Source organism: Vidua macroura, chromosome 21 (genome assembly GCF_024509145.1).
Source record: "Vidua macroura isolate BioBank_ID:100142 chromosome 21, ASM2450914v1, whole genome shotgun sequence".
Taxonomy (NCBI): Eukaryota; Metazoa; Chordata; class Aves; order Passeriformes; family Viduidae; genus Vidua; species Vidua macroura.
In genome coordinates, this window is record NC_071591.1 from 7,637,367 (window position 1) to 7,653,815 (window position 16,449).

The 16,449-nt window shown below is 53.8% G+C and overlaps 1 protein-coding gene across 1 annotated transcript in view; it reads left to right on the forward strand.

The window, feature by feature from the left end:
• The first annotated feature begins 534 nt into the window (after positions 1 to 534).
• The window catches only part of ASTN2 (astrotactin 2), a 320,188-nt gene continuing 304,273 nt past the window's right edge, over positions 535 to 16,449 (forward strand). The window contains exon 1 of the mRNA XM_053996162.1: positions 535 to 892. Within this exon, the coding sequence (XP_053852137.1) occupies positions 535 to 892 (358 nt within the window). The remainder of the gene's footprint in view (positions 893 to 16,449) is intronic.

Sequence of the window (16,449 nt, forward strand, 5' to 3'; positions counted from 1 at the left end):
AAGAACACCCAGTTCCACCCCTCCACCACGGGCAGGGTCTTCAACTATTCAGTGTGCTCCAAGCCCTGTCCAGCCTGGCCTTGGACACTTCCAGGGATCCAGGGGCATCCACCGCTCCTCTGGGCCACCTGTGCCAGTGACTCGCCCTCCTCACATGGAAGAATGTCTCCCTACCATCCCATTTAACCCTTCCCTCCGTCACTTCCAAGCCACCCCCCTTGCCCTGTCGCTCCGTGCCCTTGCCAAAGCCCCTCTTCTCCAGCCCCCCAGTTGTGCGGGTCGGCGGCGATGCGGGAGCGGCGTGGCCGCGGCAGCAGCGCGCAGCCGGGGCCGGGGCCGCTGCCGGGCGCATCTCTCGGAGCGGGGAGCGGCGTCCCCGGCTCGGGGCGGGCGGAGGGTCCGCGGGGAGCGGCGGCGGGGCCGGGGCGGGGCGGGGGGCGGGCCCGGGCGGTGGCGGCGGCGGCGGCGGGGCTGGGGCGGCTCAGAGCTCCCGGCTCCGCTCGCCTCCCGCTCCTGCGCCTGGCTCCGGCCGGCATGGCCGCTCCGCCGCGCCGCCGGGCCGCCGCTCCACCCCCGCTGCCGCCGGTGCTGCCGCCGGTGCCGCCGCCGGTGCTGCTGCTGCTGCTGCTGCTGCTGCCGCCGCCCGCGGTGCTGCTCGGCGGCGGGCCCGGCGCCGCGGCGTCGCGGGAGCCCCCCGGCCCCTGCCGCGTGAAGACGGTGACGGTGTCCACGCTGCCGGTGCTCCGGGAGAACGACATCAGCTGGAGCGGCGCCCCGCCGCCCGCCGCCGCCGCCGAGTCCCGCCTGCTGCTCTTCGTCCGCAGCGAGCTGCCCGGCCGCGTCGCCGTGCAGGACGATCTGGACAACACCGAGCTGCCCTTCTTCACCCTCGGTAGGCGCCCGCGCCGCTTCCCGCCCCGTCCCGTCCCGCATCCCGCCCCGCCATCCCGGAGCATCCCCGAGCATCCGACACCCGCCGTGCCGGCTCTGTGTCCGCCCTCCCCGCTCCGCGGGCAGCTCGATGTGTTTTGGGGCTTTCTAACCCTGCCCCTGTGCTGCATCCTGGGTTTTGGTTTTTTTTTTTTTTTTTTTTTTTTTTTTTTTTTGTTTTTTTTTTTTTTTTTTGCCTTTCCTGCCGGGGAGGGATTTTTTAGCAGGGCCTGAGGCTGCCGCCGCTGCCAGCCCGGGAGGAGGAGAGCATTCCCCGGGAGGAGGAGAGCAACCCCGCGCAGGCTGGAAGTGATGGGAGCTGCCTCGTGTGCTCCAAGTTGAGCTCTGAGCTCCGAGGAGGTGTCGCTGAGCCTGGCAGAGCGGGAGGGGCTGTCTTTTCTGGCCAGAGCCTGGTTTTATAAATGCTTCGTGTTAATTCTCGAGGCTCGCTCTCGCTTCACGCACAACTCCAGCGCCCGGGTCTGTGCGAACGCTGCAGACTTTCCTCCGCTCTCAGCTTTGTGGGGAGGGGGGATGGGAATAGAGATAATTCTGTGGTCGTACTTCGGTCTTGATGCCGGATCCTGTTGTCTCGGATGGGGTGCCCGAGATGCCTCTTGTCGCTTTCACCCATTTCTGTGCCGTAATCAGCCAGTCCTCCGAGAGAATTGTTCCTAACGTCACCTGGGCAGTGCAGTGTTTACTCTGCCAGGTCACCGAAGGGTTTTTGTTGATCTTTGCTTTATCCATCAGCTGTCCTGTTTTTTGGCATCCAAACCTAGGATAATTTGGGTACCTGCTTAACTCGGGTCTCAGGTATCTCGTGACACACGGGATTGTGACTTCCAGCAGATCTCTCTGTGTGTCTCAAGTGTGTCGAGGTGTGCCCGTGTCCAGGCTTACTGGGGACAGCTGACCCCAAGTCCCTGCCTTTCACTGGGTGCGATGAGCAGGGGTAGGGAAATGCCCGTCTGTGTCCCCCAGTCCTGTCATTTTACCTTGTGTGAAGCTTTGCTGTAGCAAACGCCCAAATAAATAAGTTGTTGGTACTTCCTGAGGCTCTCGGGCTCCAGCTTTGCAGTTTCCTTAAGCACGGTTGGTCAATTACAAAAATCCGAAACAAACCAGATACTCTGTTTCCACTAACAAAAGTGACAAATCAAAGGTTTGATGCAGTAGGAATGACGTTTACCATACCGTGGTTAAAAGTAACAAGAAGTTTCATGGTTCACTGAGTTAATTTTCAGATTAGAGTACAATTTCTTCAGAGACTGGGTGTGAATTGCACCCTGATCTAAATATATCAGATAGCAAAGAAACTCCTTAGTGTGAGCTTAGATAATAGCTCAAGTTGAAGGAGAGAAATTTGTCTTGATAGATCAGAGGCACGATCTTGTGTAGCAAATCCTATTTCTGTGAATGCCTGCCAGTAAGGAGACCATGTCTTCATCTAAAAATTTGTTTTACTTGCCTGGCATATGGTTATGTGTGTACTCATAAACATGAAGCATGTCTTATGCAAATCTCTGGGGGTTTTCCTGCCCCTTCATGAACAGAAGACCCCCAAAAGATCCTCTCCTGTTCCCTTGGACTCAGAGGCATGAGGCAGATTGGAAGACAAACGGAGGCTGTGCCCATGGTGGGATGGCTTCATCATGGTCCTGGAATTAATCAGTCTCTTGCCTCTGGAGAAGGTAAAACACTTGTCCTTCCCCAAGGTCTAGCTCATGAATTGCTGTGGATGTTCTGATAGTTGAAATTTGTTGCATTTCTCCCCATCTCCTGGTGTGGCAACTGTCTCGCTCGCAGTTAACTCTTCTCTGGGTGAGGGCTGTGGAGGATTTCTGCTGGCTGGTTTTCCTAGAGCAGGAATTAAGGCTGTAGTTTTCTGTGGTGTTTTTTTTTTTCCCTCTACATCCTTTTCTAACTTCATTGATGGTTGGGAGCCGGAGAGCAGGAGAGCAGCTGCTGCCTCGTAATGGGCTCTTGGAGGTGAAAATCACGTCACATGCGGGAGGGCTTGGGAGTGAGGTGGGGACGGAGATTCTCTTTGGCAGAATCTTTGCAGGTCCTTATCTTTAGCTGATTTCTGATGATTGTATCCCTTTATGCGTGTTGCTGGACATGTTTAGTGGCTGTCTGGGCATGAGCTCAGGAGGACACGTAAGAGCTGACGTCCTGCCGGCTGCAAATGTGTTGAGGACTCCTGAATGTCTTGGAGTGCAGGATCTTGCTGTGAGCAGAGATCACTTTCTGGCCTCAGCGGGGTAAGGATGGGGCAGGATGACCTCCTAAAGCACACAGCTCAGGACAGCCACCCTGACTTGCATCCTGGAGGGGTTTTCGAAAGGAAAAAAAGATTAAAAAAAACCCGAAGCATAAAGCTGGCAGAGCTGAGACATGGTGCTGATGCTACTGACTCTGAAGTGAAATAAGTTGAGAAAAAAATGAGGCCACTCTGTTCTGCAGGGCTCAAAAGTCTCTCCAGGCCAGGAGGCAGAAAAGAAAATGTTGCTTTTCTTGGTGGCAATGAGTTTAAGCAGCTAGGGCTGTACTCCTGGGTCTGCTCAGCAAGTCCCAGCTCAGTAAATCTCCCAGTGCTGCAGTGGTTCCTGTGCTGCTCCTCACTCCTTGGCATTTAAAGGAGGGTGGGTGGTCTGCAGCTAAAAGCTGGCAGGTGCCAGAGCCTTGTCTGCAGTGGTGTGAAACTTAAAGTCATGGAATCATGTAGGTTGGGGAAGATCTTTAAGATCATCAAGTCTAACTGTAAACCTAACACTGCCAAGGCCACCACTAAATCATGTCCTGAAGTGCCACGTCCTCCAGGTAGATGCCCTGAATTGGTGGCTGGTACAAAACACGTGGAGTGCTCTGTGTCCCTTTTCTTTAAAGGATTCCTCCTTCTAGGGAGGAAACAACTTTATCTGTTCCCTGACTACATGAGATTTTATTCTCTGAAGTGCATAAAGCGAGAGCTTCCAATGGAGCATCCCTGCCTGTGGGGCTGCCTGGTCTGCAGGAGCCACTGCATGGCTGAGATAGAGGAGAAATCAGCACTAGGAAACATCCACACAGCTGAGCCTGGGCCCGTGGCTCGCTGGCAACATCAGGAGCAGCAGCAGCAGCAGCAGCAGCAGCTCGTGGAAGGCAGGAGCCCACTAGGGGGTGGTGGGTACCCGGGGATGCTCCGCAGCAGCTCCTCTCTCTGTGCCCAGGAGGGTACCAGGGATGTTCCATAGGAGGGTGCCTGGGGATGCTCCACACTCTCCCTGTGTGCCTATGTGGGCACTTCAGGATGCTGGACAGCAGCTCCAGCTCTTTGTGCCTCGGTGGGCACCTGGCACCTGCAGGAAGGTGGGGAGCCCAGGCTGGGGATGGCTTCATCCTCTCCCAACAAAGGTAGAAAACTTTGATTCTTTGTGCATCCCTCCTGGGCTGCAGCAGGGACCTGCTGCTGAAACACCCACTGGCAGCTCCCTGTGCTCGGTGTCCCTCCTCCAGTGGGGTGTCACAGCTTCTGTGTTTCCTACGCCTCAGTTTATTTTTTCCCTCTTGCGTTGGAGACAAGGAGGATGCTTCTCCCACTACCCCCCAGTTACGTTACTATAAAATTACTCAGCAAAGCCCAGTGGTGGCAGGAAATGACAAATGCAGGTGCCACCAGTGCATTATGAATTGCTGTGCCTCCCCTTTCCTGAAAATGCATCCTGCCCTTTCCTTAACCTTGGACACTCCTGATGCTTTGTGGCTTCCCCCCCTCCCTCCACCTCTAATTCTCCTAGAGTTCCTCTGCTGCAAAAGGTGCAGCCTATCATTGACTTTATCCTTGCCCAGTGAGGTCTCTCTGAGGTGTGGATCTTGGTTCAGTCAGCAGCCGTGTGTTCCCTACAGAAGCTGCTCCACCACGGCGTAGCCTGCTCCGAGTGCAATTCAGGGAATGAGGCAGTTTGCTTCCGAGCTAATTTAGATGAGCTCTGTCTATGTGTGAGCAGCTTTATATAGAGGAGAGAGAAGGCAAGAGGCAGACCAATTTTCACCACTGCTCTTACCCTGTAGTGGCTTACATAAGAACAGTTTACTATGCACTTCTCATAAATGGCTTTAATGGATGCTGTTTGACGGCTCTGCAGTGCTTCAAGAGGCTTTGTTTTGGTGTCACAAAACAGGCTCGTGTGTCTGCATTCCTGGTGTCCCCCTGTGGCCCCTGTGTGGCTGATTGATGATTGTCCCCTGCTCTTCCAGCTCCTCAGCAGTTCAGTGTCACTTCTTTTATCTTCTTTCTTAACTCTTCCTAAAGTCATCTTGTAACTTGCACTTCTCCTCTTTAGGGTAGGAGTGTTCAGTCTGACAGGAACACGTGGATGTGGCACTCAGGGCTCTGGGCTGGGTGACAATGTGCTGGGGATCAGTCACAGGCTGGACTCAATTATCTTTTCCAACCTCAGTCATTCTGAGTTTCTATTAATACATTAAAATAATTGAAAGCACTCAGTTCCCTATGGGCTGATTGTATTTACTGCCGTTCCTAGAAATGCTTGAGCAGGGCTTAACCACCCTCATTTTGGTCACCAACTCCTGCAGAGCGGGTGGGGAGGCTGAAGGCTCACCTGGGGAGCGTGGGTGTGACTGTAACTTGCTGATGCTGCTGTTCAGAAGTGCCCTTCCCTGCTTTGAGCTGGCCTGTGGGGTCTGGAGCAGCACTGTGTGCAACCCCATTGTCAGGGCTTGGCATCTAAACGTGGGGTCATCTCTGCAGGAAAGCTGATGAGCAAAGTCTGGTTTCTGCACCTCCCTTTGCATTAACTGCCTCCTGCTAGGCTTGAGATGCCTGGAGTATCACCTCAGAGGTTTGGTTAATCAAGTGTTGTTTTTTTGTTGTTGTTGTTGTTTTGTTGTGTTTTTGTTTTTTTTTTTTTGTGATTTTTTTTTTGTTTGTTTTAGTTTTTTTTTTTTTTTTTTTTTTTTCCTGTTTATATTGTTTCTGTTCCCCAGCTAATGCAATGGGTAAAGAGTTACATCTTCCACCCCAAAAGCCACAGTGAGATGGTGTGGTGAGGATGAGACAGGTTGGTGGCACCCTGGGACAGGGGCAGCTGCAGACCTGACAGTGGGGCTGCTTCCCTGCCCCTCCATTCCTATCCACAGCTGTGTGTGCTCTGGGGTCTGGGCCAGGTCCCTGGTGGTGGGGGCTGCCTGGGGAGGGTGTAGGAAAGAGGAAAACCTTCTGGTAGTAATTTCTTCCCCTCCTTGTATTACTGTGTGATTACTCCAGCTTTCCAAGATGTTGGATTTTATAGCTGGGAAGAGGAAGGAGAGCCCAGCTCAGGGTGGGGTTGTACTGGTGATGTGGATGCTGAGCTGCAGGTCTGCAAGCACTATAACCCCCAGAAAGGCTGTAGGCAAGAAATGCCCAGGAAAATGGGTCAGTCCCGAGGCCATCCCCTCCCTCCCCAAAAGTGAGGTTGAACATGGCTTGTCCAGCATGGCGGGGTGAGGACCTGACAGGGATTTTGCTTCATCTCGGGTATTTTCTGGCCTGATTATCCCAGTTAAAGCTGGGAATGTGTAGCTGAGTGCAGGCTGTGCTCGGGGAGCTGCTGCTTTCCAAGAGTACCCGCGTTGACCAGCTAGTGGCAACAGAAGATTAACTATGGAGGGAGAGAGGAGCTGGTTGCTGCAGCTGAGCTGCCACGGGAGGAGGCTGGTGGCTGGGGATCCCCCCTGCTCCCCCTTCATCCCAGCTGATTTTCCATGATGCCTGTGTGCCAGAGGCTTTTGTTGCTCTTTTTCAGGAAGAAATAATGAGCTTTTATTCCGAATTATGCAGAGAGCTTGCAGTCCTCCGTGGGGAATGGGGTGGTGAATGACCTCTGAGTGCCACCACGCAGATGGATGTTACCTCCAAAACTTGCTGCCTGATCCCTCCTAAGCCTTAAAAGTGAGAACCTCAGCTGTGTGATGGGCGAGCCTTTGTGCTGCCTCGGTGACATGGTGCTGATGTGTGGTGTTGGCTGGCTGTGAAACAGGGCTGAGCCCTGGGGCTTTCCAGGTGTGACAGGAGCGCAGGCACGGGGCTGGCTGGGACCACGGGAGAGCTGATTGGTGTCATGCGTGGGAATGATGAGATATTGATCTTATGCTTCTTTAACACGTTTGCAGGTGCAGGTGGCTTGAGAAACATCTGCCATCACACCAAAATGCCATGTAGAGTGTAGAGCAGGCTGGGGTTGGAGCTGAAAGAAAAGATGTCTCGATTGATGCCTTTCATCATCTGAAATATCCACAGTACAGCCCGTGCCCAAGTGTCCTCCTCCTGTAGCAACCATTTGAAATGGAGGATGATGAACCTTGGCCTGTGTTCCCATGCTGCTCCCCAGTCCTGCCCCATCACTGCCTGTGGGATGCGTGATGGCATCGAGCAGAGATGCTTCTTGTGCATAACCAGCTTAAGAATGGGGCCACTTAAAAGAATTGAATGCTTGTGCTGCTGCTCGGGTCTCAGCTAATGCAGTTAAGGTTTCCAGTGTCCAGACAGTATGGAGACACTTAATGGTATTGAAGAAGCAGAATGGCATGCAGAGGGGACGAGCAGTGATCTTGGCTGCCTGCATCTGCACTGGCTGGGTGAGGCTTTCTGGTTGTCTCCTGGGAAGGGGGAAAGTGGGGAAAAACATCAGAGAGTTTTGGCCCATTGTCCCTTTGGGTGCCTCCCCTGTTTGCCCTGCAAGAAGCAGTGCTCTTGAATGCTTCCAGTGTCCTGCTGCAGGTCAGGGGCAAGAAGGGATTCCTTGCAGGGGGAGGTTGGGCTGTGGCTGCCTGTGAGAAGATGGGGCAGACAAGATTTGGAGCCAGGGCTCTGCCTGTGGGCACAGGTGGCTGGTGGGGAGGGGGCAGAAGCAGCAGTTCCCTCTATTTCACATTCTGTGTCCCCCACCACTCCCGCACTCCTTTCTCTGTGCTTTCACCTCTCCTGTCTTAGTGCAAGACAAAGTCTGTAGGAAACCTCGACTGGCTTTGAAAGCAGCAGCAAAAGGGGAGAAATTTTCCATTAGCAGCATCAGCAGTATAAGAGATTTTTTCCCAGTCACCTGGTAACTGCTGTATTTAGGAAGATTACTGAGCTGATTGTGCTGCTCCCAGGCATATGCAAGGGAGTGATCCTGTTAGGAGAGGGAGGCAGGGGATGGGCACACACAGGGAGACAGGCTGCTAAAGGTCACCTGTGCAGGGAGAGGCCCCCTGGAGCCGGGCACCTCGTGTGCTCCACCATCTGCTCCTCCCGAGCAGGGCAATGGCACAGAAGTGGCACTGCCAGCTGCTCTCCGGGGCTGCAGTGGGGGCAGGGAGCGGGGCTCCCCAGGGCTGGGCAGGAACATGAGAGTGGAGGAGGGAACGTCTGGCTCCAGCCTGATTTGGGGCCAGGCTGGGGGTTTTGCTGCCTGGTGCCTTTCTTTCTGTGGGATGGGAAGTGCCTGCAGAGGGGCACTGCCCTGCCTCTGCTGTGGACTCACTGCAGAGGTGAGCCCACCCTCCCACGGCTCCAGGGCTGTATAAGTGGGGTGCAGGTTCTGGGGACCCCAGCTTTGCTCCCAGCCATGACCAAGACCTCAGCTGTGCTGGTGCCTTTGAGGCTTTGATTCTTTTTCCTTTTATCCCTCTCTTTTCTCTCTCTAGGGCAGCGGGGTGACCTCGCCTGTGGCTGGATGCCTGCCCTGGCTGTGCTGTGTGGGCTGGGCTCCCTGGCAACCCCAGGGCTCCTGGCTGCCCAGGCACTTGCCCAACATGAGCTGGCATTCCCCAGTGTGTCTGGGGCTGTCCCAAGGCCATTCACAGCCCGGATCTTTCCCTTGCTGCTCTCTGTGGTTCTCAAGCAATGTCCTTCCAGGGAGCACAGCACATCCCTAAACTGTGGGATCAAGTGACAGAATATCAGAGCTGGCAACAGCATCGGAATGTTTTTGTTGCCTCAAGCCAACTGCTCAGTAACATCAGCTTCCTGCTGCAATGCTCCCGTGCTGGGATGGGGAACACGGGGTGGTCTGTGTGTGTGAGCAGGGAAGGGGGGCTGGAGCAGAGCCTGTTCCCTGCAGCCCTGGACCAGGATCTGCTGCTCATCCACCCTGGCCAGAAAAGCCTCTCCCTCAGCTCACTCTTGCTGTGGATGTTGCTTTTGCTACCAGGGGGCCTGATGAAGTAAAAGTTGGTGCCACTGGCCTGATGAATTCCTCATGTAGGTGCCCCCAGAGCAAGGTCTGCTCTTCCAGGCAGTTTCCAACTCAGATGGGCTTCCTGGGATGATGGGGCTCCCACGGCACGTGCTGCCAGGTGTCCCCACCTCACTCTGTTACTGAGCCCTGCCTTGCCCAGGCTGCTCTGAGGGGTGAAGGGTGATGGAAACCCTTGACCTTGGCTTTCTGGGCCTGAGCAGTCACCTGTGTGGGGGGTTCAGCTTGGGTGGGGGCCCTGGAGAGCTTTGGGGGCTTATTAGGACATCCTGATATGTCCCTTTTCCTTCTACATCTGTCACATTTCTTCCATGTCCTTTCAACCTCCCATCTGTTTAAATTAGAGGGGTTTAAACTCTTTTCTCCTGCCCTGCCCAGGGAATTCCTCCCAGCCTTCTTGTTGCAGTCACACTCCTTGTTCCTCTACCTGTAAGATCCTGGGAAATCTGGCCAGAGAGAGATGCCCAGGCAGCGCAATGTGTTGGGCAGGTGATCCAAAAGGATCTGTATTCCCCACCCTCCCTTCCATGCCGTCCAAATTGGGCAGCCCATGGTCAAGCTGTGTCCGCAGCAAACTTCTCCCATTATGTTCTGCCTGGAGCAGATGTTCAGGGTGGGCAGCTCGGGGTGTTCAAGGGGACACCAGTGCTGGGTATCACTTAATTAAGGTTGGCTCAACTGATGGAGCCTCCTGACCCTTACTGGGGGTGGCTCGGGACAGAAGGCTCTGAAGAAGGTCCAGCAGGAAAGGAGGGATTCTGTAGAGGAGCCAATGACAGCAGTGGCATTTTGGGAAGCTGACAGGTATATTTGGGAGTCAGACATGCTGCAGGCTGAAAGCACATCCAGCAGAGGTGACGCCGGCCTTATCTGTGCAGGCAGGTCCTCGCCCGCTGCCGCTGGCAGGGCGGTGGCTGCTCGTTCCCATCGGGGGCTTTGGCATTTTTCCTCCCCCACAGAGGGGAGGGAGGGCTGCAGGGGTGCATTCGTCACCTGAAGAGCCCCCGGGCTTCGGCTGAACTTTGTGTTCCAGCAATAAAACCATGCTAGGAAATGTGTGCTGTAACAAAGCCCATGGATATAATACATCCGTATCATACTGTACCTTTCATCTTGAAGGATTCCCAAGGAGCTTTACAAACTCGGTGTGCTGCAGCCTGCCAGGGTGACTGAATGTTATCAGGAGCAGCGGCAGTCTAATCTCTGTGGTAGTATTTCCCCCCCCTTGCAGGGGGAACTTTATGAAGCCTGGTCTCAGAGTAGCGCTGTGATGGTGTTTTCCTCTAAGCCTGAGTTTCTCAGGAGAAACAGGCAAACCGTGTAGCTGTTTGTTATGCAAAACCACCAAAGAAATATTTTTTCCTGGGGCAGTAGGAGTGGGTGGGAATTACTTTCACACAGCTTCAACAGCTTTGCATCTTGACAGAAGAGGCATTCGCAGGGGAATGTGCCCTCCGTGCAGCCCCAGAGAGGGGATGATAAAGTTTAAACGCCTGACGAATTGCTTCTGGGCATTAGCAGGGTGGTAGAGTTCAGCTGGCGGGGCAGTTCTTGGGAGGGAAGCTCTAAATGTCTGCCTGAAATACTTGTTGTGTGAATCTTTTGTCACCTAATGCTCCCTTCTGCCTCTGCAGTCAGTCCCCGAGGCAGCTGATGGCTCAGGTCCAAATCCTGCAGCCTTTGGTAACATCTGGGCGGCCTGTCTGTGGGGTGGGAGCAGGGAAGGGTGAGGCCTCCATCACCGCTGCTGCTCTCCACTTCCAGCTGGGTGTATTTTCACTGTTCCTGCCATACCTGGAGCTGTGGGAGTCATTTGAAGGTGCTGCCAGTGATGGCAGAGCCTAAAAATCAAAACTGAACGTGGGACGAGGGGCCCAAGCGAAGCTGTTGTCAGAGGCATATGCTTGAAGCACGGCGGGTAGCTGGAATCTATTTTGGTTTGGAGAGGTACGCATTTAGCCTGTTTTGTTTAGCAGTTTGTTTATGGGATGTATTTTCCCATTCTGTGTAGCTCCCCAAATGTGTGCTATAAACAAAGTGTAAAACCCAAAGCAGCCTCTCCGTGTTGCCATCAAGCGCGTCACAGGAGAGGCAGGGTGGTGGTGCCTGCCAGCCTCAGGTCCCCTCTTCAGGAGGAGAAACCACACCAGGAGGGAAGTGATTCTGTCAGGTTTGAGTACAGGAATTGCTGTGGGCACTGCTGGGATGGAGCAGGGATATCTCAGGAGGTCACCAGCCCTTTTGTCCATTTGCTCTTGCTCCAAACCTTCCCAAGCTCATCCCCGAGGAGCGCAGGTCTTGGCTCCTGCTGCTCCTTTAGCTTTGCTTGCTTCCCTGGGCCCCATTGAGGTGGTTCCTCAGGCTGCAAGGAATGGGGTGTGCTGTTGCCAGCATCATTCACAGATGTTGGACGTTAAGAACCTTCAAAATTGATCAAGTTTCAAACAGGCATTAGAGGTTTGTGGCTGTTCTTACTGTAGCCATTGCAGTCGCATGCCTTGTGCTGGATCAACAGCCGTGCGTTTCTTGCTTTAATTTTCCTGAGCGTGATCAGAAAGGCTGGAAGTGCATTTAATCAAACAGCAACAGCCTTGCCTTTTAACACAACTCAAGAAGCCGGAGCTGCTTGAAGACACAAACTCCATTACATTGCTTTGCATCTTCCAGCCCTTGCCATTTCCTCCGCTCGCGTTTGCCGCTCTCCCAGGCCAGCAGTGCCGTTGTTCCTCTCTCTGTTCCTGGCTGAGGAAATCCATTATCCGGGGGAATGGCAGCTGGGAGGGAGGTCGGGGACGCTGCCTGTAGGGGCTGCTCGTAGCCAGCTTGGGGTCTTGCCGGAGCAGCAGTTTGCACGGCAGACACGCTGCTCCTTGTTGTACTCGATTTTATTCTGCTTTTGCAGCAGCTGCCTTTGCTGCCTGGCTGACAAGCTGTTCCTTAACGTGCCGTGGCCCAGCGGTGTGTGGGGACAGGGAGAGGAGCTGGGATTTGGGCAGGATGGTGGCTCTGTGAGCTGGAGATGGGGAGGATGCTGCTGGCCTCAGGGATTCTGCCAAGCTCGGATTTTGCTCCCCAGGAGTGCTGCCTGAAATCCCATGTGCTGCCCAAAACTGTGTGTGCTGAAGGAAGTATCCTCTGCTGCCTGGGCTTGCTTTTTAAAGACTGTTGTAAAACCTTTTCCCTCCTTGGTGATGAAGGGTTTTACAGGGTGTTGCAATGAGCCACTTAAAAGCAAAACAGGAGCAAAAAATCCTGTTTGCAACACTCCTCCTGCCTGAGTTGCCGTGGTGTGAGATATGGGGTGGTTGTAGGGGATGCTGCAGGAATGTTGAGCCTGTTCTTTCCTAAACAATCCATTGGTGTTTCTCCTGTGGCATCTCTCAGCTGCATTTCCTCCCCAAAATCATGTTTCCCACTGCTCAAAGGCTTCTCTGGTTTGAGGCATGCTTTAAGTCGTGTAAAGCCAAATTTTAGTAGGCTGCAGTCTCCAAAGCTTTTCTCCAGCAGAAATGGTGCAAATTTATCGGTGGATACCTTGCTCACAGCTGAAGCAGGTCAGTGGTCACCTCCTGGGAAGGGCATTCCAAACCACCCTTGTCCTGCAGCCTAGCTCTCCTGTTGTGGGAGCAGAGGGGTTTGGGCTGGGAAAGAAGTTGATATTTTTGCTGTGGCTTAAAAAGCAAAGGCATTTCTGTGGATTCTGGGCCCGTGGGTTTTAATCGCTGCTTGTTTTGATCATCTCTCTACTAAACTGCTCTGGATGTGCCTAAGGGCAAACAAGCAGGTGTTAATGTTGATATTCTGCTCCTTTTTTTGCTGTTGTTGGGTGGGGGAAAGAATTTAGATGGTAGGAAAGCTGTTGGTTGGAATGGTGCTTCTCTCAGCCGTGGCAGCTGCAGGGCAGGTGAGACCTGGTGAGAGGAGGCCAGTGCTGGACCTGGCTGGGAACAGGCTGCAGCCTTAACGTGGCTGCTAATGGCTCTGCAGCTTCCCCACTCCTCTCCAGGCCCTTCTTCTTCCAACTCTGCAAATACTTGCAGCAGTTAGGGGACTGCCCAGGGACGTTTTTATTCCTGGCATGAACTGAATTAGAGGGAAAGGTTGGGCTGGGAGAGTGGTCACAGTGGGCAGCAAGATCTACCTTGTCCAGCAGTCTCTGCTGTGGTGGCAGAAGGTGAGGAGTGGGACACAGGTCTCTGCAGCATGCCTGGAGCTCTTCCTTAACATGCTGTGGCCCCAAGAGCTGGGATTTGGGCAGGAGGGAGGCTCCAAGAGCTGGAGGTGCTGCCAGCCTCAGGGATGCTGCTGGCCTTGGGCTGCTTCTGCGTGCCTGCTGCAATAATGCCTGTCCTGACTGAGCTGAAAGGGTCCCACAGCAGCTCCTGAGGGGCTTCTGCATCTCCCCCCTGCACCTCCCTAGCACAGGCCTCTCTGGGAAATCCCTCTGGTCCCTGGGATGCTGCACTGTGCCCAACAGAGGGGATGAAGTGAGGGAAGAGGGAGGTTTTTCTTTGAGGTCTGAGGGATGTGCCGAGTGCTGACCAGGGGCTGGCACAGAGGGAAGGATGCTTCTGTTAATTAGCACGAGATGAAAGGAAAACTTGTCTTTATTCAAAGAGCAGCTTGTTCCAGTTTCATCGCAGTCCCTCAGTTCTGAGCTTTAAAGTTCGGTGAATGTGTGAACAATAAGTTTGGGAAGATGTTTTGAAGCCAGAATGGCAGCATTGTTATGAAAATGCTGAAGGGGAGTTGTGACACTGTTTTGAAGATGAAAGTATTTTTACAATCTTAAACTGACACATTTTTAAAAGAAAAAGAAAAGAGAAAGAAAGTTTTCATGAAAGACAGCTCTCAACAAGACTTTGCCTGGCCACAATCAGATGTGGCTGTCCCTGAAGGCACTTCGAGGTGCTGCTGGTAACCCTGTGTCCAGCATGGTGGGGTGGTTTTTATTGGTGTTACTGGTGTGTGTTGGGCAGGGTGGGATCTGCACAGCCCTGATGGAGGGAGCAGTGAGTGTGTTCTGCTCTCCAGACAGCTGATGGACCAACAGAGCAGCAGGAGGAGGGCACAAAGATGGGGAGATGTGGATGAAGCATGGACACCTGCCAATCCTGTCCTTGCTCCTCCAGCCATGTCCTCGCCACTTCTGACCTCACAGCACTCACTGCACTTTTGAGCTGGTCTGTGAAAACGGATTTTCCACATGTTTAGCAAGCATCTGTTAATGGCTTAGCCAAACATCACCCTGTCAGTGCAGAGTGAAGGGGAGGCTGGAGCTGCCCATGCCTGGCAGCAGCTCTGGGCTGCTTCTGCCCTCAGCTGTGCCACAGGACTTGCCAGTTTGTGCCATTCCAGCTCACCCAGTGGCACTGGAGAAGCTGGGCTGGAAGTGGAGGCTGGCATGGCACACTGCTGGCACGAGAGGGAAAGGCTTGGGGTGTCTGGGGACGTGCAGCAGCTTGGGCTCCATCCAGTGACTGGCTCCCCATCCCACGGCTGCAACTTGCCAGCTGGAGCTGCAGTCCCAGCCTAACCCAGTCCCCCTCTTGCTGTTGCCTGAGCTGAGCAGCCTCTTGGAATCATAGAATGGCCCGAGCTGGAAGGATTTAAAGATCATCTCTTTCTAATCCCCCTGCCCGTGGGTGTGGCACATCAGGAGGTGTCCAGGGTGCTCTGAGCCCACCTCCCCTTTGCCAGCTGCCTGCAGTTCCTCTGGTCAGGGCTAGCAAATGGCAATGTTGGTCACACACTGACTACTTTTTCTTGGGATTTTCTCTTCCATGAGCACCTGAATGCACCAGCTTGTTATGATGGTTCTTTTTTATTCCTATAAAGCTCTAATTTCCATTTCAGTCCCTTGGACACCCGGGGGCCTTTGAGTGGGTGCCATGTAATTAAAAGCAATCTATTGCCATGTCTGAGGGGGCTGTGTGAGCTACGGGGCCGTGAGCTGTGGTCTCCTGCAGCAGAGCTGTCAGGCAGTTCCTTCCTTAGAAAAGAGACACCAAAAATTCCTCTTCCACCCCCAACTTTGTCTTCCTGCCAGCCCTGGATTCCAGGTTTATTTCAGGGTCTTTTCTTTTGGGCTTGGGTAGGTGCAGAACATGTATTTTTTGCCATGTGAGTCTGACAAGCCCTTGGGGAGGATGAGTGGGTGTCTTGAAGTGTAAGGGAGAAACTTGGCAAGTGTTTCAGATCCAGGATCTCTTTGCATTTTTGGCTGCATCTCCTTTTAATCCTGCTGCTCTTAAACTTTTCTGAACCAGCAAAGTCAGCCCTAGCAGCACTGCCATCCAGGAATATCTCTGCTCCCATTCCTGGAAGGTCAGGACACAGGGACTGCCTGGCCTGGGGCTTCTCCCAGTGGTGCCAGTCCTGGACTTCCCCTGCCCAGCACTCCCAGATCTGTGGATGGGGATGGTCTTGCCTCCTCTACATCATGGAGAGGGGTCCTCTGCTCTTGGAGGTGGGCAGGAAGGTGCCTGGAGCTGGCTGCCACTACACTGGATGTGTGCTCCATACTTGGGTGATTCCCAAAAGAGGATGCTCCCCTGAGCCTCTTGGGCTGATGTATTTCTTGTTGTGTCTTGTTCTGTGCTCCCAGCTTGGTTCCTGGCCTTGTCTATGGGATTTGGGATCTGGTTTTCAGGAGGTGAAAGCAATCACTTAACTGCTGGAGACTGGGGAAGGAGCTTCCCTCCAAGGTCTTTCCTGAGCTGCAGTTAAAGGAAGCATCTGGGGATGTGTGGATTAATCTGGTGCAAAATCCAGCACTTCTGGGTCGTTCTGGCATTCTCCTCTTGGCTTTGCTATTTCCTCATGAAATTACTTTGACAGAGTGAGCACAATTCCTGTACCTCTTTCTTACCCACTGTTTGCAGGAGCCTGCAGGGGCTCCCCGTGGCATTCCTGAGGTGGTGTGAAACTCCCATGTGGAGGTGGGAGGGAGGGACAGACCCTCTTGGCTCCCTTCCTGCCATACTGCCTGCAGGCTGGTGGTGCAGAGAGGGTTGAGGAGGGGAGATCAGGGCAAGTGCAGAGCCAGAAGTGAAAGAAGTGGGTGAATGGGCTCGACAGACCAGGATCTGCTGCTTCTCTGAGCTGGGGAAGCTGCTTGTCCATGCACTTCTCCATCCAGCAGCTCTTCCCACGCTCAGCAGGCAGCTGGACAGTGGGACAGTGGCATGTGGCTGTCTCTGCCCATGGCTGTGACACACTGTCCCGTGAGGAGATGGGGTTTTCTCTCTGCTTTAATGAGCTAAAAATGTGCTGTGTGGTTGAAAGTTCCCCC